The sequence below is a fragment of the Cnephaeus nilssonii genome, assembly GCF_951640355.1.
Source record: "Cnephaeus nilssonii genome assembly, chromosome: X".
Taxonomy (NCBI): Eukaryota; Metazoa; Chordata; class Mammalia; order Chiroptera; family Vespertilionidae; genus Cnephaeus; species Cnephaeus nilssonii.
In genome coordinates this window covers 130,727,097-130,751,362 of record NC_137071.1, presented here as the reverse complement: position 1 = coordinate 130,751,362, position 24,266 = coordinate 130,727,097, and the positions used below count along the sequence as shown (strand labels likewise).

General features: G+C 46.6%; 2 protein-coding genes across 2 annotated transcripts in view; one reads left to right on the top strand and one right to left on the bottom strand.

Annotated features, from left to right (window-relative positions):
- CASK (calcium/calmodulin dependent serine protein kinase) overlaps positions 1–24,266 on the bottom strand; it is a 293,487-nt gene that overhangs the window by 123,454 nt on the left and 145,767 nt on the right. Inside the window, 1 exon segment of the mRNA XM_079765497.1 lies at positions 22,311–22,383. Within this exon segment, the coding sequence (XP_079621623.1) occupies positions 22,311–22,383 (73 nt within the window).
- GPR82 (G protein-coupled receptor 82) lies at positions 8,614–13,230 on the top strand. The gene is made up of 2 exons (XM_079765862.1): positions 8,614–8,663; positions 11,563–13,230. Exon 2 carries the CDS (start codon positions 11,597–11,599, stop codon positions 12,611–12,613), a length of 1,017 nt encoding a protein of 338 aa, XP_079621988.1. The 5' UTR covers positions 8,614–8,663; positions 11,563–11,596; the 3' UTR covers positions 12,614–13,230.

Genomic DNA, 24,266 nt, shown 5'->3' with positions numbered 1-24,266 from the left:
AAAAAATATATGTATTTGTATTGATTTCAGAGAAGAAGGGAGAGGTTGAGAGAGAGAGACATTAATGATGAGAAAGAATCATGGATCGCTGCCTCCTGCACGCCCCCCACTGGGGATGGAGCCTGCAACCGGGGCCTGTGCCCTGACCGGGAATCGAACCCTGACCTCCTGGTTCACAGGTCGATGCTCAACCACTGAGCCACACCAGCCGGGCTGAGATGTCTCTTTTTCAACATAAATTGGCATTAATATGTATTTGTGGCAAAAGGGTCTGCTCACCACTCATCAGGATTGTGTGAAATGTCAACCGAAATCTTCAAGACTAGTTTTGGAGCTACTGACATTGGTGCTCTGGGAGGCGCTGCCTGAAACGTGGGCGACAAGCCGCGCGGGCTACAGGGTGAACAGCAGAGAACAACGCAGCCAGAGCGCCCACCCCTCCTCACAGCAGCCGCGTCAGAGGAGCTCTCAGAAAGCTTGCCAAGGATGGGCTGCACACGGGTGTGGATGAGGCAGAGAATCTCTGTCTGCGTTTGTAAGCCACGCAAGTTATTTCAGGAGCAAAAGTAAGCCGTGACAGTCAGACCACGACTTGGTAATTCCGCATCTCACCTTTTCTATGAAACATCTCCAACACACAAAAAAGAGGAAACAGACCTTACCAGGCAGCTGAGCACTCACCGTCCAACCTGCACAGTTGCTAACGTTTTGGCCTCTTTGCTTAACTGTTTCCTTGCACCCACACAATCCAAAAAGTTTAGAGCCACTAACGCTCAGCCCAAGCCTCTCTTCTTTTAAAAAAATATATTTTTATTGATTTCAGAGAGGAAGGGAGAGGGAGAGAGAGATAGAAACATCAATGATGAGAGAGAATCATGGATCGGCTGCCTCCTGTACGCCCCACACTGGGGATCGAGCCCACAACCCGGGCCTGTGCCCTTGACTGGAATTGAACTTGGGGACCCTTCAGTCCGCAGGCCGACGCTCTATCCACTGAGCCACACCAGCTAGGGCCCAAGCCTCCCTTCTGAAGTTAGTGTATACCGTTCTGATATATAACTTTATACTTTTATAACATATCTATATGAATAAAAGGCTAATATGTGAAGTGACCCCTCGGGAGTTCAATTGCTCGCTATGATGTGCGCTGATCACCGGGGGTGGCGTGGAACAAAGGAAGGCCCCAATCGACCCTGATTGCCAGCCAGGCCTAGGGACCCTATCCATGCACGAATTTCGTGCACCGGGCCTCTAGTGTATACATAACAATACACTTCAGTTTTTCTTTTTAAAATGGACACAAATAGTATCTTTACTCTTTTATTACATTCTTTTGTAAACATCTCTCACTCAAATTATGTTTAGGTTGGCATATATAAATCTCATTCATTTTTACTGGTGCGGAGTGGTTCTTTTTTATGGAAAGTGTTTTGTTGTGCAAAGAAACAACACCCCAAGTCTCCATTCCCCCAACAATGGGTTCTTAGGTGGTTTCCACTTCTCTGCTATCAGAAACCATGCGCAAGCGAGAAACTCCTGTACACCCTGCGCGCGCGCAGTCTCTCTCTGGCTGACACCCATCAGCGGCGATGCCTGCTTGGATGGGCTCGCGCATCCTCAGTTTCTCTTAGTTGTGGCAAATTGCTCTCCGAAATAATTTGATCAGTTTATGTACCTATCCCACCGCTAGGAAGACGCGAGTTCCTGTTTACCCACATCCTCAGCGAGACTTGGTTTTCTCAGGTTTACTAACTTTTGCCATCCTGGTAGGTGTGAAATGGCCTCTCCCTGTGGTTTTAACTTTACTTCCCTAATTACAAGGGGAATGGAGCATCGTCTCATGTTTTGTGTGTCCATTTCGATTTCTCCCTGGGTAAATGTACCTGTTCATATCCATACCTCTCCCCCTCTTCCCTCAGTGAGTCGCTCATCTTTTATTCTTTTCTTTTTTTCTTTCTTTCAAATTGTCGAAGTAGCTCTCTATCTATTCTGCAAACAAATCTTTTGCTGTTTATGTGGGGACAAGACACGTTCCCTGCAGACCTGGCTCAACAGCAGCAACTCACGGGGTTCCCCTTCCCTGGACTCAGCAGTACCTCTTCTCCTTCCCCAATTTGCTTTGGTCTCTGTTTCCCTACTGTCTCTTGTAATTGCCTTTCTCAGTATTTAAGGCCCTCTTCTGTGTGTCCCTGGATCGGTCAGAAGCAGAGATTCTTCGTATCTGTAGAGAAGGAACTTTGTACTCAAAACACCCTGTTCCCTCTACACTGAAAGCAGCTCCCAGCTGGCTGCAAGGGAACTGATGAGACTTGCACGCCTGCTCATCTTCAGTTCCCCTTTGTGGCCAGTGAGACTTGAAAAACACTGGGACATACAGGGTCAGCTCTTGCGGGGACCGATGACAGAGTTCCAAATGTGGCTGGTAGAGAGAGAAGTCAGCCAAGTAAGTACATGTGGGTCTCATGCTCTGATGGTTTGCATTTGGGATCCCCAAAATAATGAGAGCGTGAGAAATGAGTACCACCTAGTATGGTGGGAGAGAAGCTACAAGGGGCAAGCAAGACTGATAATCTTTCTATATTAGTCCCTCCGCCATTGGATGCATGAAACCAAGAATAGAACCCTCTACATACTATTTTTTCCTATACATACATACCTATGGTAAAGTTTAATTTATAAATTAGGCACAGTGAGATATTAACAACAATAAAATAGAATAATTATAACAACACTAGAGGCCTGGTGCAAGAAAATTCGTGCACGGGGGCAGGGGGTCCCTCAGCTCAGCTGCCCCCTCTCACAGTCCGGGAGCCATCAGGGGATGTCCTACTGATGGCTTAGGCCCTAGGCCCTCACAGCCGCTGTGGCTTTGTCCGGAGGGACATCCACTCTAATTAGCATATTACCCTTTTATTAGTATAGATACTGTATCACAGTCATGTAAATATGGTCTCTCTCTCTCTCTCTCTCTCTCTCTGACAACCCATCTGATAACCAAGATGGCTACTCAGTGACTAACAGGCAGGGAGTGTGGACAGTATGCGGACAGTGGACAAAGAGACGGTTCTTGGCCCGAGGCATGATGAGAGATTTCATCACCCTACTCAGAAAAGCACGCAAAGTAAGGGATAGGCTATTTACAGAGGATAAAAAGTACAAAGGAAACAGTATGGCTCATGATACTTTCAACAGACCTTTTAATATAAGAAATAACCAAAACAATCTGACAGCTCCAAGACCAAAGTGGGACAGGGTGGACGTCCCTTTGCAAAGTAAATGTCACTTTTGTTTTTGGAGTATTACCCAAGAAACGATGGACTCTGAGGTATGCAGCTATATAAAGCCCCAAGGAAAGAGCCAATGCAATGCACTTTGAGGGAAAAACATAAAAAGCCCCTCAGAACATTACAATTGCAAACACATTACAAGATAGAGGGTAGATTAAAAATGGTCGATCAACCCTAGCCGGTTTGGATAGAGCATCGGCCTGTGGACTCAAGGGTCCCAGGTTCGATTCCAGTCAAGGGCACATGCCCAGGTTGCAGGCTCAATCCCTAGTAGGGGATGTGCAGGAGGCAGCTGATCCATGATTCTCTGTCATCACTGATGCTTCTATCTCTCTCTCCCTCTCTGAAATCAATAAAAATATATTTAAAAAAGGAAAAATGGTAGATCAACATTCTCTGTACTCCTCTCATCCAGAGGTGAAGTCTTTGCCTACCTCTTGAAGCTGGGCAGATGCTGTCACTAGCTTTGATCAGTAAAATGTGCTGGATGTTCTATGACATTGGAGCAAGACCGTAAAGAGGCTTTACAGCTCCCAGTGTTCCCTCTTGGAACGATCCCACCGTGCTATAAATAAACCCAGGGTGAAAGATCACATGGAGAGAGATGCTCGGCCTGCACAGGCATCCCAGCTGAGGCTCAAGACACGTGTGTGAGGCCATCTTGGACCACTCACCTCAGCTGAGCTGTCAGATGACTAAGAAGCTGTGTGAATGATCATAGGTGAGACTGACAGAAGAACCGCCCAGCTGAGCCCAGAACAAATTGCAGAACTGACAATGAATGGATAGTTGTTGGCATAAGCCACCAAGTCTGGGGGATGGTTTGGTACACAATAGGTAAATGATGCATATCTATATATATAAAAGGCTAAGTGACCATCTGATAGGTATGACGTGCACTGACCACCAGGGGGCAGACGCTCAATGCAGGAACTGCTGAGCTGTGGTGACTTGGCAGCGGTGGTTCTCGGGTGACGGACCCCGAAACCAGAGAGGAAGGAGCCCGATTCCTCACGGAGCTGTGCGATTCCACCTTCGGCCATGGGTCATGTTGTTGCTGGGGCACTGTCAGCCCCAAATCTGGTTTACTGCACACTTGCGTTTGCGTTCCACACCCTGCACGACAGCAACTTTGCAGAGTGCCCTCTCACACTCTGGGACGCCTCAGGGGATGTTGGAGAGCCAGTTTTGGCCCCATCCCCTCAGGCCGGGCCTAGGGAGGCCACCTGCTGGAGGGACCCCGCTAACTCCGCAGACGCCCTTTGAGCCATGGCCCACTGCCCCAGCTGCAACTGCGGGAGGTTGGCTCCAGGGCGTGTCTGGCCCATCTTGCCCAGTCTCGCCCGCTGGCCACCTTCTAATTAATTACCTTGCAATGTGCATGAATTCGTGCACCGGGCCACCAGTAAAATATAAATGAAAAGCATATGTACCATTGATTTCTAAAATGGTGACAACAAATATAATAATTTTATTAACAAAAAAGACAATGCTCAATCCCCAGTAGGGGGCATGCAGGAGGCAGCCAATTGATGATTCTCAACATTGATGTTTCTCCTTCTCTCTTTCCCTCTTCCCTCTATGCTGAAATCAATAAAAATATATATAAAAAGTTAAAGGGAAATTAAAAATACGATAAAAGCTTCTGCAAACTCCAATGTCAGACTTTCTGCTCACCACTAGGATAATTACAGTTGTGAAGATTTTACAAAGCTGACTCTTGTGCTAATCACTAGTACAAAGCCCCCCCAAAATCCCCCAAGTACATATCCTATGACAGGCGGCTGAATAGCACCACGTGTTCACTTTAAGGACGCAAATCCATTGTCCGTACAATTCCTTTGATTCTCTGACACTTAGAGTGTTTTTCAGCTACTAAATTAAAGAAGCTTATCATTTTGTTGGAGCTCCAAAAACGACACTTTTAAATTGTTTCACATTTCTGGTTAGAAAATAGCACAGCGCAGGCACCTTCGTGCTTCAGCCTTTAGGAGCAAGAGGTGTAACGAGGGCCGGTAACACAGTGCCCTCTGCTGGACACAGCACCCCCCCCCAGGAGAAATGAGCCTCTTACAGACTTTTTCTGGGTTAACATGTAACTTGTTTCTTCTTTCCAATGTTCTCCACCAGATATTTCTGGACATATGAAACTCCAGAGAGCTTCTATTTCCTGGATGCAATACCTGATTTGCAGACTCATTTTAGGCTGGTTTTGGATGGAGAAAAGGGAAGGAGACAGCATGGCAATATTAGAAACTCTGCCATGTACAGTGCAATTGGAGAAATATCTGAAACACTAAGACTTGCTTAGAGGGATGCCTGAAAACGACCACTTCAAGTCTCATATAGCTCCAGCCATCAAAAGATTACCAAGATGCGCCCTGGCTGGTTTGGCTCAGTGGATAGAGTGTCGGCCTGCGTACTGAAGGGTCGACTTGGGTCAGGGCACATGCCCGGGTTTGGGCTCGATCCCCAGTAGGGGGCTTGCAGGAGGCAGCCGATCAGTGATTCTCTTTCCTCATGGATGTTTCTAGCTCTACCTCTCCATTCCTCTGGGAAATCAATAAAAATATTGTTTAAAAAAGAAGAGAAAATGAATACAGACAGTAGTAGGTACAGCAGGTAAGACCTAACCCACCACACTCTTCCTGTCTTCCTTTGCCATCTCTCCCCCCTCCCCTTGAATAAGGACAGGAAGGAAGTGACGTGGCGCAGGGGACTTAGCCTCGGGACCATTTGATTTAGAAATGCAAAAGAAGTGATTGCTAATAACACGGCCAGGTGTGTATGACACGGAGTCTCCAAACCTCCTTGCAACTCGAGTGGGTGCTTCCCCGCGCACAGGTGCATATGGCTCGTATCTGTGCTGATATGATCGCCTATCTTATTTTTAGAATCCTATCATCCAATGCTTTATTTTCTGAAAACTTTATATACTCTTGGCTTTTCAAAGAACTCTTAAAAAAAAAAAAAAGAAAAGAAAAGAAAGGTAGGCTCTGAAGCATAATATGAACCGAACTTGACTGATGCGAAGATGGTGAAATTCAACATCGGCCTGTCCTCGAAATTTGCCCTCGTCTCATCCAAGGTCTAAGTTTCTTCTCCTCCCCACGCCTGCTACTTTCCCGGCTGCTTGGACGGAAGTCCCAGGTGGAGCACAAGCACCGATTAGCCCCATGGGAGTCTTGTCATTAGACCTTTCTTACAAAGCTAATCATTTTTCGCTCTGGCCTGTGTGGCTCAATGGATAGGGTGTCAGCCTGCGGACTGAAGGGTCCTGGGTTCGATTCCGGTCAAGGGCACAGGCCCGGGCTGCGGGCTCGCTCCCCAGAGTGGGGTGTGCAGGAGGCAGCAGATCCATGATTCTCTCTCATCACTGATGTCTCTCTCTCTCCCTCCCTCTCCCTTCTCTCTGAAATCAATACACATATTTCAGAAAAGCGAATCGTTTTCTGCACTATCACACCTTCCCAGTCGTCTGGGAAATGTGCCCAGGGGTGCTGAGAAACCAGCAAGCAGAGGTTCCTCACACCCCGGCTGAGGGCAGGATGGGGGTGCCTGCAGCTGCGTAGTCGGTGGCCAGGCCCCCGAGCAGCGCCCCCGGAGGCAGGGCTGTGGCCAGACCCCACATCCTGCGGCGCGCGGGGCGCTGGGCAGCCCGAGACCGCAGCTTCGAGCAGCACAGCTGTGCTTCCTCCTGGAGGCACCCCTGGCCTGGCGTGGGGGGGGGGGGGGGGCGCTGGCCTGGCGACAGGCAAGCTCCCAGGCGCCCCGCTTCGGAGGAATAACGGTCTTTGGCATGTGATGCTCCAACGTGGATGCAGGAGGCGTGGCTCTTCCCCTGCGCCCCGAGCTCCGGGTACCAAAGACCAGTCTAGGTGAAGCACCAACGTTCAGGCAGAACTGAGCTGTCTTGTGCCTGCTGGGTTCTAGCCTCCCCGCCCCCCCCCCCCTTTTTTAAATCCTCACCTGAGGATATTTTCCATTGATTTTTAGAGAGAGTGGAAGGGAGAGGGAGAGACAGAGAGAAACATCGATGTGAGAGATACACATCAATGGGTTGTCCCCTGCCCCGACCAGGGCCCGGGCCGGGGAGGAGCCTGCAACTGAGGTACATGCCCTCGACCAGAATCGAACCCGGGACCCTTCAGTCCACAGGCTGACGCTCTATCCACTGAGCCAAACTGGCCAGGGCTACTTTATTTTTTTAAAATATATTTTTCTTGATGTCAGAGAGGAAGGGAGAGAGAGAAAGAGAGAAACATCAATGATAAGAGAGAGAATCATGGATCGGCTGCCTCCTGCACGCCCCCCCCACTGGGGATTGAATTGGATTTCGGTTTCCATTCTCAGAATCTCACTGGTTTAACTTCCCAAGAAAAGGTCTGGCTCCCAGCTGCACACTTAGCTTTCATTTAGTTACCAGTTCAGACTGGTTGAACAATTCTATACAGAAAGTTGGCTTCACAATTCTTTAGATCATTCTGTAACTATTCGTTGGGTCTGAGGCATACCTGGTGTTCAGATTCTAGCACTTCCCAGGATCCCCCAAATCCATTCTGAATGGAGGCATCACAGGGCATTTCAAAGTAGAATGGGCTAGTTCTTAGCAAGCGAGTTGGGACCCAAACCCCTGGGCGCAGTGCATGGATGGGCTGCCTCCTGCACGCCCCACACTGGGGATCAAGCCCGCAACCCAGGCCTGTGCCCTTGACTGGGAATCGAACCCTGACCTCCTGGTTCATGGGTCAATGCTCAACCACTGAGCCACGGGCCGGGCTGGGCCTCACTTGTTTATCCTTGTCTGTAAAATCATCTGTGGGTGGCTTATTGCAAACCTCCTTATTAAGAATAAAGGGAAACAAAACTCAGTTTTCTTACCTAAGAGCTTCTGTAGATAAGCAGACTGATTTTACAGACAAGTTTGTACGAATATTTTATTGGGTCAATACGGAGTGGTTCCCGCTACCACTGTGTTGTGTAAAACTAGCCACGGGGAATCAAACCTTTGAACTTCAAGCAGGCATGCTAATCAAGCTGGCTGAGGTGCACTGGGGCATAAAATGATCACAGGGAAGTACAGTATATATATATATATATACATGGTCACCAACTTCCTCTCGCTGTAGAAACAGAGAAATCGGTTGTCATTTGGGTGGGGAAGGTGTGCTATGCTCACTACAACTACCGAATTGCTACAGTACTGTTTATTTCCTTTTTTTTTTATACCACTTTCGTCGGTGTCATGCGAGAATCTCTTCACACTGACATACACGGCAGGGTACTGAAGGCGTGACGAGCAGAGGATGTGAGTCCGAAGTTTAGCATCACTGCCCTGAACAACGGAGCCTCGGTTTGCACCAGCTGCTTGTTCAGGTAAGACAGTTGGTCAGCAGAGTCCTTATGTAGATAATCATTAGTAACTGAACTCAGACGTGTAGAACCTCTTTCATTTGTCAAATCAGCAGAGACACAATGTGTGGACGACTCAAGAGAGTCATCATACCAAGGAATGCGGGCTTGGGGACATTTTTTTTTGGAGAACAATTCTATGTGTGTGTGTGTGTGTGTGTGTGTGTGTGTGTGTGTGTGTCTGTATACACACACTGAGTGGCCAGATTATTATGATCTCTGAACGCATAATAATCTGGCCACTCAGTGTGTATATATATATATATATATATATAGAGGCCTGGTGCATGAATTCGTGCATGGGTGGGGTCCGGCCAGCCTGGCCAGCGGGAGGGGACAGGGGCAGTTGGCCGGCCTGCCTGCCGGTCGAACTCCTGGTCGAGGGGACCATTTGCATATTAGCCTTTTATTCTATAGGATATACACTGAGTGGCCAGATTGTTATGCGTTCAGAGATCATCATCATCTGGCCACTCCGTGTATGTATATATCATGTGATTTTTCTTTGATTTCTTAAGCCTAATAGTATTTTCCAAATTTTAGAAATGAATTATCCAGTAGTTTTAGAATCGAAGTTTATTTTAAAAGGAGATGTACATCGCAGACACAAGTCTGATGTTGGGGAAGCTAAAGCTGTGAACTAGTTGTCATTTGTTACATTGAAGTTCAGCGTCGGTGCCACCCCTCTCACAGTGCTAGACGCTGTGGAAGTTCTTGTACCTCCTTTCTGTTCTGAAGCCTTTGCTAGTGTGAAGTAGAACAGCAGGGTGATGGTAAGGAGTAAGATGTCAGATGCTGTATGAGATGGTCTACTTAAAAAAAAAGGAACATTATCTATTAATACAGAAACATGATCACGTTGACAGGTTTTAGTGGAGGATGTATTATCTACACAAGGCAGGGGGCTGGTGTGTTTCTTCAATATCATCATAAAAAAGGTCCATTTCTTATGGAAAATAAAAACTACTTTGATCAGATCAGTTTTTCTTAAGAAATAAACTGGCTTAGTTCACTTTCTACTTGACTGGTTTGCTACAGTTTAGGTTTTAGATATTTACAACCAGATCTGACACACTAACTGTGCCGCGCATGGACTATTTCCTAAGTAACAACAACAAAGAAAGAGAATAGAATACCAAAGACACTGGTAGACATTACTGAAGGGTCTCAGTATTTGAACTAGAGACACTGCATAGCCCTCAAGTTTTCCAGTCTTTAGGTGGCTCTTGTTTGGTATAAAAATTATTTCAAAATTGTAATAGGGATTTTTTTTTCAAATATACTGTTTCTGTAATCAAAGAGGCAAAAATATAACCATGATTCTGAAGAGAGATAGAGAACAAACAGTCCCAAGGGGCCGGGGGCATATAAGAATCTCAGAAGGCAATGTATGTGTTTAGCCAAAGAGAGGATAGGATTCTAAAAGTAAGATTGAGAATCCTCCGTCTAGATTAGGAAAGAATAGAGAATGGGGTACCTAGAAGGTTATGGTGAAAAACACAAGCAATATGGCACATTCTGAGTAAGCTCATGATTCTGATTTGACCAGAATCCAGTAACTTCTATTAGCCCCCCTGAAAGAAAGGAGGACATGAAAAAAATAAGAATGAGAAGGAGTTTTTGTGTGACTTTTCAACCCTTTATGTGTACCTTTTAAATAAAGATTTAAAAATAAGACATAGGAAAGCAAACGCCACACCTGCGTTTATGCTGGGGTGAAAACTTCTAAAAAACCTATTCTCTGAAAAACCAGATACTCAATTACACACACAGACACGTGAGGGCGCTCTAACCAGCAAGCACAGCACCCACAGTTTTGACAGAATTTGAAAGTAACTGTTGTATTGAAGTAGGACTGTTTAGCGTTAAGTATTTGAAAGAAATGACTGATGCCCTTTGGTAAAGACCCTGAGATTTCGGTGTTTATCCTTGGTTACTACACTTGCCTTCTGTGCAATTCAGGATCTTGCCCGAGCATTTGTTTATGTGGAATTAAGTTTACTTCTGAGATAGGAAAAGAGACTCTTCTAATAGCATTAGATTTTGGAGAAGTGCTTTAATCCAGCCATGAGAAGACCCCATTTTGAAAAGTAGTTATGTACACTGAATGCGATGATTAAAATCAGTCTTCTCTCTATGAATGTGGCCACCAAATGTTTTTGCAACACATCCCTTCGCCAGTGTGTATTGCTTGAAAGTGCCTTAAAATAAAACAAAGTACCTTTCTAGGAAAAAAAAAATCCATTGTCATTTACAAATTGCTTTAGAATCTAATATAAGAACTACAAATCCCTCTAGTATAAAGTGATAAAACTCAGGCATTGAACTATTTTTATCAAATTTTGTTTTGTAGACAAAGGCACTTTGCACCCCAACTTTTGCTTTTATTTCACCTGCACAATTGGGATCAGAAAAGGTGAGAAGGCACCCACACTTTCCCTTCCCATCCAATACTGTTTTACCCATTTTTTTTAAAACCATTCGCCTTAACTACCATCTATACTAGTAATCCTATATAATAAAAGGCTCATATGCAAATCGACCGACAGCAGAACGACTGGTCACTATGAAGTGTGCTCCCACAGGGGAAGCGCCACTCAGCCACGAGTGCAATGGCCTGCCTTCGTAGCAGTGCTAAGGATGTCCATGGGGAGTGGGCCTAAGCCGTCAGTCAGACATCCCCCTAGGGCTCCCTGACAGCGATAGGGCACAGGCTGGGCTGAGGGCCCCCCCCCACACCGAGTGCACGAATGTCGTGCACCAGGCCTCTAGTTTTAAATATTTAACATGGTGGGGGAGGGGGGAGGTGGAAGAGGGTGTAGGGCGGATACATGTTTAAAAAACATCTGCAATTCTGTTCTAGCTCCTGTGACAAAAGTCAAGAACAGCTGATATAAATGAATAACAACTCAGCCTCAACATGTATTCGGCCATCGGCGATCTCTTCCGTGGCTCTCCCAATCCTTTACATCTTCCTCTGTGTCATCGGTCTCTTCGGAAATTCTCTCTCTCAATGGGTATTTTTAACAAAAATAGGTAAGAAAACATCCACTCACATCTACCTAGCGCATCTCGTGACGGCAAACTTACTGGTGTGCAGCACCATGCCCTTCATGGGCATCTACTTCCTGAAAGGCTTTCAATGGGAGTATCGATCGACACAGTGCAGGGTCGTCAATTTTTTGGGAACCCTCTCCATGCACGTCAGTATGTTTGTCAGCCTCTTGATTTTGAGTTGGATCGCCATCAGTCGCTATGCCACGTTGATGAAAAAGGATTCCACGCAAGAGACCACTTCGTGGTACGAGAAAATCTTCTATGGCCATCTGCTGAAAAAATTCCGCCAGCCCAACTTTGCGAAGAAACTCTGCGTGTACATCTGGGGAGTTGTGCTCGGCGTCATTATTCCCGTGATCATATACTACTCAGCGGTGGAGGCCACGGAGGGAGAGGAGAGCCTGTGCTACAACCGGAAGATGGAACTGGGAGCCATGATCTCTCAGGTGGCGGGCCTCATCGGGACCACATTTATCGGATTTTCGTGTTTAGTCGTCCTGACATCGTACTACTCTTTTGTCAGCCATCTGAGAAAGATAAGGACCTGTACATCCATCACGGAGAAGCATCTCACGTACAGTTCCGTGAGGAGGCATCTTTTGGTCATCCAGATCCTACTGATAGTTTGCTTCCTGCCCTACAGCATTTTTAAGCCCATCTTCTTTGTTCTCCACCGAAGAGTGAGCTGTGAGCAGCTGAACTATTTGATAGAAATAAAAAACATCCTCACCTGTCTTGCATCAGCCAGAAGCAGCACAGACCCCATTATATTTCTCTTTTTAGATAAGACATTCAAGAAGACACTATATAATCTCTTCACCAAGTCTGATTCAACACCTATCCAACCCTATGGTTGACTTTGGAACGGGAAAGCCCACCACATAGAAACGCGCTCACGTGACTATAAACTACCTGGTCAACAGGCCAGAGCCCGGTGGGCAACAGGCACCGAGCAGATGTGTTTGGTTTAAAAAGTGATCATAAAACTCACTTTACAGTTCAACTCGTACCGAAGGTTGAGAAGACAGAGACTTTCAGAGGCCAAAGTGAGCGCATTGGAGGGATGTCACTGCATAGGACACCAACAGACCATTGTCTGTGTGAAGTCAACCGTGGGGGCTTCTATTGGGGACGCAGGGTGTCATGGACTTTTCTGCTTCCTGGTAGTTCAAATACCAGGTCCATCTGTGGATAGTGTTTTGTTGTGAATAAACGAATTTGAAAACGAATAAAAGAAAAAATGAAAGCAAATGTCCTCCCTTAAGTCCTATGTAAATGTGTGAATGATACAGTATAAGAATTCAAGGTATGAAACACACGGTTTGCTATTACCTGGCTTATGATACTAGGAGAAGCAATATTCATTGATTCTAGTGTTTCTTAAGCAGATGTTACTTATAAATATGCTTAAATACTTGGATCAGACTCTGTCAAAATAAAAAGCGAATACAATGCCATTATATGCCAATCTGGATCACATTTTGTATATTTTCCTCTGCATTTAATATAAATAATGTTGCTATTGATGACAAATAGAACCTGGCATGTAGATCTGTTCAATTAATGTTGGTGAAATGAGTGAACTAATTCAGAGGTACTATTATTAAGTCAGATGATGTTACTATTATGAGTAGCTACCATTTACTAAGCACTTGCTACGTGTCAGGCATTCTTCTTACATGCTTTATAAGTATTATTTCAATGATCACAACCCTAAAGAATGTCAATTTCCCGATTAAAACCTGAAGTGCATAGGTAAGTAAGCTGCCCAGTATTCTAAGCAAATATTTAAAGAGTAAGCATTTCTTAATGGTCATTTCCTTCTTCCAGGTAATAGTCAGTAAGACAAATGCTGGTGACTATATTCTGTATTATATACATTATAATAATTATTTTTAAAAACGTGTGTTTTATCTTCCCAAAGAGATCAGAAGCACCTTTGGAGCTATAGCGTGCTTTCTATTTCCACTCCCATGGTACTTGCATTCTCTGCTCAGATAAGAACCGAACAAAAACAGCTGAATAAAAATAAAGTTGAATAAATATTCAGTGTAACCTGTTCCTTGGAGACTTAAAGCGTCATTTATTCTGCCCCTGGCAGTTCCTTCAGTGCTCGAAAAGAAGTTTCGGGAAAGTTCACACAGCACTTCCCCAAGCCTTTACACTGACAGCAGGTTTGGGGCCTGAATTAAAAATGTGGAAGCAATTCACTCTTCAGATCCCCCACGGGCCAGGTGATCAATACCACCAGAGGTTTCCCTAACACATCTGCATGATTTTAATTTAAAAAGAACAGAAAACAAACGGCAAATGTGTTTTTATTCTCCTGTTTTACTTCAATGCTTAATTGAGAGAAGAAAATCTTCAGAGAAAAGTCTGAAGAGACACCTGCTGGTTTCAAATACACGCAGCGCGCGTCTATTCTTTCCCGGCAGCAATCCCATTTCTGGCTGATTGATCTGCGGAGACAGAGCAGGTGCCTCCCTGAGCGCTGGCTGCAAACAGAGGTGCCCCAGCCACAAACTTCCCGGACACGGGAACCACAGGATCACGGAACAGCGCCCAGCTGACCAGGAGAATGCCCGAGGAAGCTTTGCCAGTTACACCAGTAGTTTTATTCTCATACAAGTTTTCAAACCAAAACTCAGTAGATTAAGGGGAGCTGAGAAGATTCTCAATAGTTTTCAGTTAACATACTGTATTAAATCTCACTGCACTTAGGATTTTAATATACGTATCTGCTAAAAAGAATTATTTTGTGTAATTTATTTTATTGAGAGAGAGAGAGAGAGAGAGAGAGAGAGAGAGAGAGAGAGAGAGAGAAATGTCGGTTTGTTGTTCCACTTATTTATGTATTCATTAGCTGATTCTTTTTATTTTTACTAGGGGCCCGGTGCACAGATTTGTGCACTGGTGGGGTCCCTTGGCCTGGCCTGCGGGGATCAGGCCAAAACTGGCTCTCTGACATGCCCCCAGGGGTCCCGGATTGCAAGAGGGTGCAGGCCAGGTGGAGGGACCCCACCAGTGCACGATTGGGGCTGGGGAGGGACCGTGGGAGGGCTCCAGGGCATGTCCGGCCCTTCTCACCCAGTCCCGATCTGCCGGACCCCAGCAGCAAGCTAACCTACCGGTCAGAGCGTCTACCCCTGGTGGTCAGTGAGCGTCATAGTGACTGGTTGAATGGTCGGACATGTAGCATATTAGGCTTTTATTATATAGGATTGATTTCAGAGAGGAAGAAGAGGGAGAGAGAGAGAGAAACGTCAATGATGAGAGAGAATCATTGACTGGCTGCCTCCTGCATGTCCTCTACTGGAGATCGGGCCTGCAACCCAGGTATTTGCCCTTGACCAGAACTGAACCTGGGACCCTTCAGTTCACAGACCAACACTCTATCCACCGAACCAAACCAGCCGGGGCTATTGGCTGATTCTTGTATGTGCCCTAACTGGGGATTGAACCCACAACCTTGACATATGGGTATGATGCGCTAACAAACTGAGCTACTGGACCAGGGCCTAAAAATCGTTATTTGAAAAAGTCACTTTACGTGGCTACCACTTTAAATAAAACATAAAAGATAGTGCCAAAGTAGTTCCCTACATTTAAAAAGGCAGAAAGAGAGTTCCGCCATTTCTCTGTAAGTTGCACTTTCTGACAGAGAGCTCCCATTTAGTTCTCTGTACTGAGCCTGCTACACTCCCCATGCTTGCCTGCACAGCGCAGCAGCTCTCCTGAACGGGCGATTGCAAATCATGCTGCATTTTTTGTGTAACTTGAAGAACTGGCTATTTAAGGTCATGGCCAATATTTTATAGGAAAGAATCATTTTCTAAATGGACCCCAGATTTAAAGTGTGCATTTCAGAAAAACGGTGTTTTTAATGTTCCTGTGACCTAGAGGCAAGCAATTTCAGAAACCCCAAATTCTGACTTAGGGCAACACGATTATACCTTCAAACAGGCCACGGCAACTGTTTATTTCCCCTCGCATCCTTTCCATTGACATATTCTTGTTGAGGCAAACTTTCAAACTATGAGTCAGGAACACAAACCATTAAGACCAAACATCCAGCCCTCGCCAGTTTGGCTCAGTGGGTTGAGCGTTGGCCTGTGGACTGAAGGGTCCCGGGTTCAATTCCGGTCAAAGGCACATGCCAGGGTTGCACCTCGATCTCCAATAGGGGGTGTGCAGGAGGCAACCAGTCAATGATTCCCATCACTGGTGTTTCTATCCCTCTCTCCCTCTCCCTTCCTCTCTGAAATCAATAACAGTATATTAAAAAAAAAAAAAAGAGCCCTGGCCAGTTTGGCTCGTGGATAGAGCATTGGCTTTTTGAAATGTATTTTTATTGATTTCAGAGAGGAAGGGAGAGGGAGACATGCCTGATAAAAATATATATATATATATATATATATAAAAGACTATACAAGCAAAAGGAAGATATACCACTCAACCTGGAAGTGAGTTTCTGCTCCCCGGGCAGAAGAGGAGGATGCCTGTCGTGTTCTGATTGGGCAGGACTCCCACGGCCTATCCCTGGCCCTGCAGGGTGAGAGATGTTACGGCAAGTGTGGGAAGAGAAGCTGCAAGGAAATCTTGCTTGGCCAACCACACAGGGAGCACAGAGGGACACTGGCCATATGCCAAGCATTTCCACCGTGCGGCCTAATGCCCTGGACCTTCCCTGGACTGTCCCCAAATTCCAATTGAAGTGACATCAGAGGGAAGGAAGAGTTCCTACGTGAGAAAGGCTATACACCTGACAGAAAAAGCAGCTTTGGCTGCATTGTCCATGCTCGCTGCCCCTGCCTCAGGAGAAGCACAGCAGTGAGGGTTCACATCTGATAAGCAAAAGAAACAGTCATTCTTTTCTTTTGAAATCAAGGAGTTGATTGTTTTTGAAAGGTCGGTGGGAGAAGAGAAGCACAGTAGTTAGAAATACCAGGTAACTAGCCGGAGTGGCTCAGTGAATAGAGTGTCGGCCTGCGGACTGAAGGGTCCGGGGTTTAATTCCGGTCAAGGGCACATGACTGGGTTGTGGGCTTGATCCTCAGTAGGGGGTGTGCAGGAGGCAGCTGATCCATGAGTCTCTCTCATCCTTGATGTTTCTCTCTCTCTCTCTCTCTCTCCCTCTCTCTCTCTCTCTCTCTCTCTCTCTCCTTCTCTCTGAGATCAATACAAATATATTAGAAAAAGACAAGGTAAGTTGAAGATGGTTTGATGATTTGCGAGCCTTTTCGAAGTGCAATGATGGAAACCCCACACCCCAGCTCAGCACACGCGGATGATGCTCAGCAGCCAGTGTGCTTTTCTCTGCAACCCGGGGCTTTTGGGAGCTGTGGTCAGGGATGGAAAACAACTGTCAGCAACCGAGAAGAATAGAGGAAGAACGACTGGAAGAATCCACAGCGCCATGGCAACCAGCGCCGGGTGAACGCCTGCTCGCAATCAAGTCTGGCCTGCAGCAGGTGAAAGGAGAACTGAGACCAGAAGGGGACCAAAGGGCAGCCAGGCGCGGCCACGGGGGAGCGAGGAAAGTGAGCGAGGAAAGCCATTTAAGGGAAGCGCGCAGAGTAGGGCTGGGGGGGGGGGGTGCTTCTGCTGTGTCTGTGTGACTGGGGTTTCTGCCCAATTCTGAGAACTCTCAACTGAGCCCCCACGCCTCCTGGACACAGGCCCCACTCAGAATAGAAAGCGCCTGTGTGCAGTAGTTTGCGTTTAGAGAAGCAGCTGACATTCAACTTCAGTTACTAGAACTGGGCGTCAGTTGGTCAGAGCCACAGGAGGCGAGGACTGCTTGCGGCCCCACGCTCAGCAGGTGCCCTGGGAGGCTGTTCGCAGGAGCCCCCAGGGACCAGAGACCCCAACCTCAGCGCCACAGCACTGCAGGCAGGCGAGCGGCCAGGGCTGCATTTTCCTTGCCAACTGGACCATTTCTTCCTGGACATTTAACTGAAAATGTTTGTTAGTCCTCACCTGAGGATATTTTCCCATTGATTTTTAGGGAGAGTGGAAGAGAGAGGGAGAGACAGAGAGAGACACACGGATTGGTTGCCTCCTGCACGAGCCCTTACCAGGGCCCAGGCTGGGGAGGAGCCCTCAACCTAGGCATGTGCCCTTGACCGGAATCGAACCCAGGACCCTTCGGTCCGTAGGCTGACGCTCTATCCACTGAGCTATCCAAACCAGCTAGGGCTCTTTCTAATGTACTTTTAATTTAGGGGTGAGAGGAAGAAAAGAGAGAAACACTGAAACCAAGTTTTCACGTCCTTTCACAGGAAAAAGAGGAATACAAGAGAAGGTGACAGAAAAAAGGACTCTGTATGCATCTATAATAATAAAAGCGTAATATGCTAATTAGACCGGACGACCTTCCAGATGAAGCTGGGGCTGCGAGGGAAGCCTGGGTCCTGGGTGCCAGAGGGAAGCTGGTGCCGGCAGCTGGGGGAAGGAAGGCCTGCTCTTGCACAAATTTCATGCACCAGGCCTCTAGTGTGTTAACAAATGCCTGTGGGAGGCCAAGCATGGGCAAGATAACATGACGTTATGACCGAGTGTGACCCAGGGCTGTTTCTGTGCCCAGGGGGCATTGGGTAATGTCTGGAGATGTTTATGATTGTGGAACTGGGTGAAATGCTATTGCATCGGCGAGTAAGGCACAATACACAGGGCAGCTTCCAGCAGCAAAGTGCCCAGGCCCCAGGGTCAGGAGGGTGGCTGCTGGGAGACCTGTACTCGGTAACACACCTCCCTAAACCTCAAAGGCTTCTACAATTCCTTCCCCACGTTCATGTGAAACTGCTTCTCCAAAGCAAGCCATGTCCGCGACAGGTCTCGCGACATCATCAAGTCAAATCTAACTTGATTCAAGAAAACACTGTACTCAATTATGATGATTGCAAAGAGAAACGCCTACTGAGTCAAGAAAGGTAGCATTATTCATCAATGAAATGCGAGGAAACCTAGTGCTTTGGGATCAGTGCCAAGAATTATGAGAAGGGGTGGGGGCAGCGGGAGAGGGGGATGGAGGGGGGAGGGGAGAGGCTGAGAATATTCTTGGCTAGGTGTAGCAAGTGATGAAATAAGCTGAATTTTCTCAAAGGAATGATACATTGCTCTTCTCTTTTCTTTACAAAAGTATAAGGAAAGACAACTTTAACCACAAAAAGACAAAAATCTACATACACATGAAATCTACACACGTTCAAGACATTGGCTATACACTGAGTGGCCAGATGATGAGATCTCTGAACGCATAATAATCTGGCCACTCAGTGTGTATCCTATAGAATAAAAGGCTAATATGCAAATTGTCCCCTCGACCAGGAGTCCGACCAGCAGGAAGGCCGGACAACTGCCCATGTCCCCTCCCCCTGGCCAGGCTGGCCGGACCCCACCCATGCACGAATTCATGCACCGGGCCTCTAATATATATATACACACTGAGTGGCCAGATTGTTATGCGTTCAGAGATCATCATAATCTGGCCACTCAGTGCATTTCTGAATGTGAGAAAAACAGGCTGCTTTATTAGCAAAAATATTAACACATCGAGTGAAATGTGAAATCATTCCCCACGTGACATGTATTGCGATGAAAGTTTTATAGTGACCACTACACTGGAAAACCCCTACAACAAGGTCCTGAATAAAACCACTTCGGGCTAACTAAGTTACCAACATCAGTTATTTTAGCAGATCCTGTTGACACGACCTTGAAAATGTGCCTGGAATCTACCTTCTTATCGCCTCCACTGCTCCGGCTCCGGTCCACTCCTGTTTGCTGGCTTCCACCCTGGAGCCCCTATTCAATGTATTACCAACAAAGCAATGTACACTTGACCTTGAACAACACAGGTTTGAACTGCGTGGGTCCACTTCTAGGTGGGTTTTCCCCCCAATAAATACAGTCGGTCCTTCTGTTTTCACAGGTTTTACATCAGGGGATTCACCTACCACGGATCGAAAACAGTTTGCACTCCCAACCGGGGCCTCCCAACTGCGGATTGAAAAATCTGTGTTTGTTCTAGCGTTGGTTGAATCCGTGGATGCAAAGGGTTGATGGGAGAGCCAAGTTATCCTTGGATTTTTAAAATGTGTTTTAATTGATTTCAGAGAGGAAGGGAGAGGGAGACAGAGAAACATCAGTGTCGAGAGAGAATCATGGATCTGCTGCCTCCTGCATGCCCCCCACTGGGGATGGAGGCCACAACCCAGGTATGTGCCCTGACTTGGAATCAAACCATGACCTCCTGGTTCATAGGTTGATGCTCAACCGCTGAGCCACACCGGCCGGGCTATGCTTGGGTTTTTGACTGTGCTGGGGAGTGAGTAGGGTTGGTGACCCTAACCCTCCCCCTGTAGCTCTGGTTCCTGGAACAGCGGCTGACACACAGTAGGCACTCGGTACATATTTTCTGGATGAATGTCTTCAGAAAAATACACCCAAATTCACAATCACCCAGTAGCTCACTGTGAGCATTCCACTGGCCCACGCAAAATGGAGACATTTCAGGAACCAAAGTATAAAGAACATCATGAGTATGTTCTCTGTGTTGAGTCTGCTTCCCCACGGAACAATCCCGCCATCGCTGGTGGGTTCCTCTTGGCACTCTGTAGCCTGGCGATGACTCCTCTCTCCCCTTCCTGACAATGGTTCTGGGTGCTTTCTCAAAATTACTGGGCACGTGCCTTGAGGTAATAAACGAACTTAGGAAAACACAGTGTGAATCTTGAGCCTTTGCTGATCCTTTTGCTGGACATGTTCTATTGTCTCCATGTAACTACCCCATGACCCAGGGCCAGACCCAAATGTGACCTCCTCCGTGAAGTTGCTCTGACTTTATCTTTTAAAAAAAATATATATATATTTTTATTTATTTCAGAGAGGAAGGGAGAGATAGAAACATCAATGATGAGAGAGAACCATTGATCGGCTGCCTCCTGCACAGCCCCTACTGGGGATGGAGCCCACAACCCGGGCATGCGGCCTGACCAGGAACTGAACTGTGACCTCCTGGTTCATAGGTTGATGTTCAACCACTGAGCCACACCGGCCAGGCTCCAATGATTTTTCATTGGCTATTATAACATGCCTGTACATTGTTTTGGAATCGCTTACGCTTTTTCTCAGCTTTTAACCACAAGAGTTTCAGTTAAAATTTCCCAAACATTGTAGAAAATTTACGTCGACTTGATTTCCTTAAGCATTAAAATACATGGAAGCCAGGCCTTTGACAATATATCCTGAGAGAAGGAGAGCGCCACGTCTGTGGGTGCTGTGGGTTAGAGAGAGAGGCCAGCGACAAAATACCAGGCACTGCCCAGCCGGCGTGGCTCAGTGGCTGAGCGTCGACCTATGAACCAGGCAGTCAGGGGCATGCAGGAGGCAGCCAATCAATGATTCTCTCTCATCACTGATGTTTCTCTCTCTCTCTCCCTTCCTCTCTGAAATCAATACAAATGTATTTTTTTTTATTAAAAAAAATACATTTTATTGATTTTTTTTTTTTTACAGAGAGGAAGGGAGAGGGAGAGAGAGTTAGAAACATCGATGAGAGAGAAACATAATCAGCTGCCTCCTGCACACCCCCCACTGGGGATGTGCCCGCAACCAAGGTACATGCCCTTGGCCGGAATCGAACTTGGGACCTTTCAGTCCGCAGGCCGATGCTCTATCCACTGAGCCACACCGGTCAGGGCTATACAAATGTGTTTTAAAAACACCAGTGCACTGAATGCGGACAAGAGGGCCAAAGAGACCTCCAAGGCTCTTATGAGTGGAGGCCTGGGGAGGGGCTGGGGATCAGGAGGAAGAGTCGCTGACCGTTCTCATGAACATGTGACTGGGGTCAGAAAGACTGAATAACCGCAATATTCATATTCCTAAGGGTACACACCATGTTACATCCATAATTGTGATATTGGACTACTTTAGAAAAACTATCCGCAAAGAAAATAAGATGCTGACTTTTCTACATGACAAAACTCCAGGTGTATGAGGAACGTTTACTATATAAACCAAATTCTCATCCCCCCAATTAACTTAGCATCAATTATTATTTAATTTCTATTGTTGGATTTTTTAATTCCTCTCACACATACGTGATAGCAAAAGAGGAATAACAACATTTTTTAAATATAGTTTTTTATTAATTTCCGAGAGAAAGAGAGAGGGAGAGATAGAAACATCAATGATGAGAGAGAATCACTGATTGGCTGATGCCTGCATACTCTCCCCCCACCCCACTGGGGACTGAACCCACAACCCAAGCATGTGCCCTTGACCGGAATCGAATCCGGGACCCTCCAGTCGCAGGCTGACACTCTATCCACTGAGCCACACCGGCCAGGGCAGGAACAACAAAATTTTAGAATGCATGTGCATTTTAACAAACAGAAGGACACAGGAATGACAAAAACTGCTGCTTTAAGGATTGGTACAGTGACTCCATACGTAGAAAGCTGCTAACTAAGAATATTAGAGAAATCATCAGAAACTCAAGTCAGTTTCTCCTCACAAAGATTAAAGTTGGTAAGAAAAGCAGCTTACCTTCACATCCCTGTGAATGATGTTATTGTCATGACAATAGCGCAGGGCTTCCAGTATCTGTCTCATGTAATGACTGCAGAAAAACACAAGAAACATACAACTGTAAGACACTTATCTCTCAAACGTCATACACTGTGACTCCCACCTTCATAGGCGCCGCCCGCGGACACCTGGCGTTTGAGTCAACAGGACTGCTGGGATGTGAGGCCTAATAATGAAAAGCTGGCAGACCCCTGAGTTTAGGGGCTTTCTGAAGAGATCATGTGTTCTACCTTTTCTAAGATAGCGAAGTCAAGAGAATTTCACATTGTTCGGAAGTAAAATAGCTTTGCAAACGAAAATTCAAGCTCAGGCCCAGCTGGCGTGGCTCAGTGTTGAGCATCAGCCTATGAACCAGGAGGTCAGGGTTTGACTCCGCTCAAGGGCACAGGTCCGGGTTGTGGGCTTGATCCCCAGGGTGGGGCGTGCAGGAGGCAGCCGCTCCCTGATTCTCTCTCATCATTGAGGTTTCTCTCTCTCTCCCTCTCCCTTCCTATCTCTGACTGGAGGGTGGGGGGCTCTTGACCTTACTCCCATTTGGCTCTAAAGGAAAATTTCACCAGAGGGGAGTGCCGAGAACCAATTCCAGCATGTAATAATTACAAGAGTTCCGTCAAAAGGTTGATGGGACTTGGGCGGCTCAACAAGGGTGAGCTACATATGTAGTTTACCTGTTGGAAACGGCTCAACGGCACTTCCCCCAAACCTGAATAGGATTGTTAGCTGCCAGACAGCTCAGGGCATGTTATTGCCTCCTGTTGGCCAAACACCTGAACAGCTGTGGGCTATTCCCCAAACTGACAATGCTTCTGTACTCTACCCTTTGAAGTGTATGTCTCCACCTTGCCTTAGGATAAATCGTGTGAATAAAAACAGGGTCCTCGGTCAAGGAAGAGTCTTCAGTTCCCTTCAGCTGAAGCTCCTCTGACCCCCAATGCCTTTCAAAACTATCTTTCGTCCTTGGACTCCTTAATTATCTACGCACAGCCCTTTTTCCAGAATGCTGAACCCTTTGTAAGGCTGGGAAAAGAACCCCGGCATTATGGTGCCCTAACAGGAGACACCAACAGGGAGAGCCACCTTTGCCAGCAACTTTTCGCAGCGCGATCACGATTCAGTTGGGGCATCCTTGAACAAAGCGCTTTGTACTGGGCCTACATCCCAGGAAGTTGGACTCCTCGCGTGGCCAGCAGGGGTCAGCTAAGGCCCCCACCACCCCCGGGCCCAGGAGGCGTCAGCACTTTGCAGAAAGGTCCTTAGAAGGGGGTGACAGGGTCCTGCAGCAGCAGGTGTGACAGGAGTACACGGCAAGGATGAGAGCACTGGTTCTGAGGACTCGATGCTGCGGTTGGACTGGGAGAGTGAATATGAGCATTTGGTCCCGGCACACCCAGCAGGGGTGCCCCCAGATAGCGGGGAGCACTGAACATAGGCAGGCAGGGATCTGACTCCCCTCTCCATTCTGAAATTGCTCTCTAGTCCCCGTGTTCTTTCTGAATGTCTTTTTCATTTTCGCTTCCTCTGCAGTTCACTCCCTTCATATCTTTCTCGTTTTGTCTCTTATTTCTCGTCCTTTCTTATTTCCCCCTTTTCCTTACCCAACCAGACATGACATAGAAATGCAACATACTCAACATTATTTATTGTATAGTATTTCTTGAATTTTATTCTGTCTTTCCAGCTCTGACATCCCCCACCCTTTAAGAAAACAATACTCAGACATGACCTTGTGTGTGTGCTTGTGACTTAAGACAAACAAAATGTCCCCACTCCTGCTTTAGATTTAAAAAGACTTTGCCAAACTCGGATGAATGTCTCTCAAGCTAGAATCTGTGTTATTTCAGGTACTGCAATTGATCAGAAGGTTCCCTTTTTGAAAAGGTAGGAAAACTAACCCAGACTCTGTTCCTATACCTA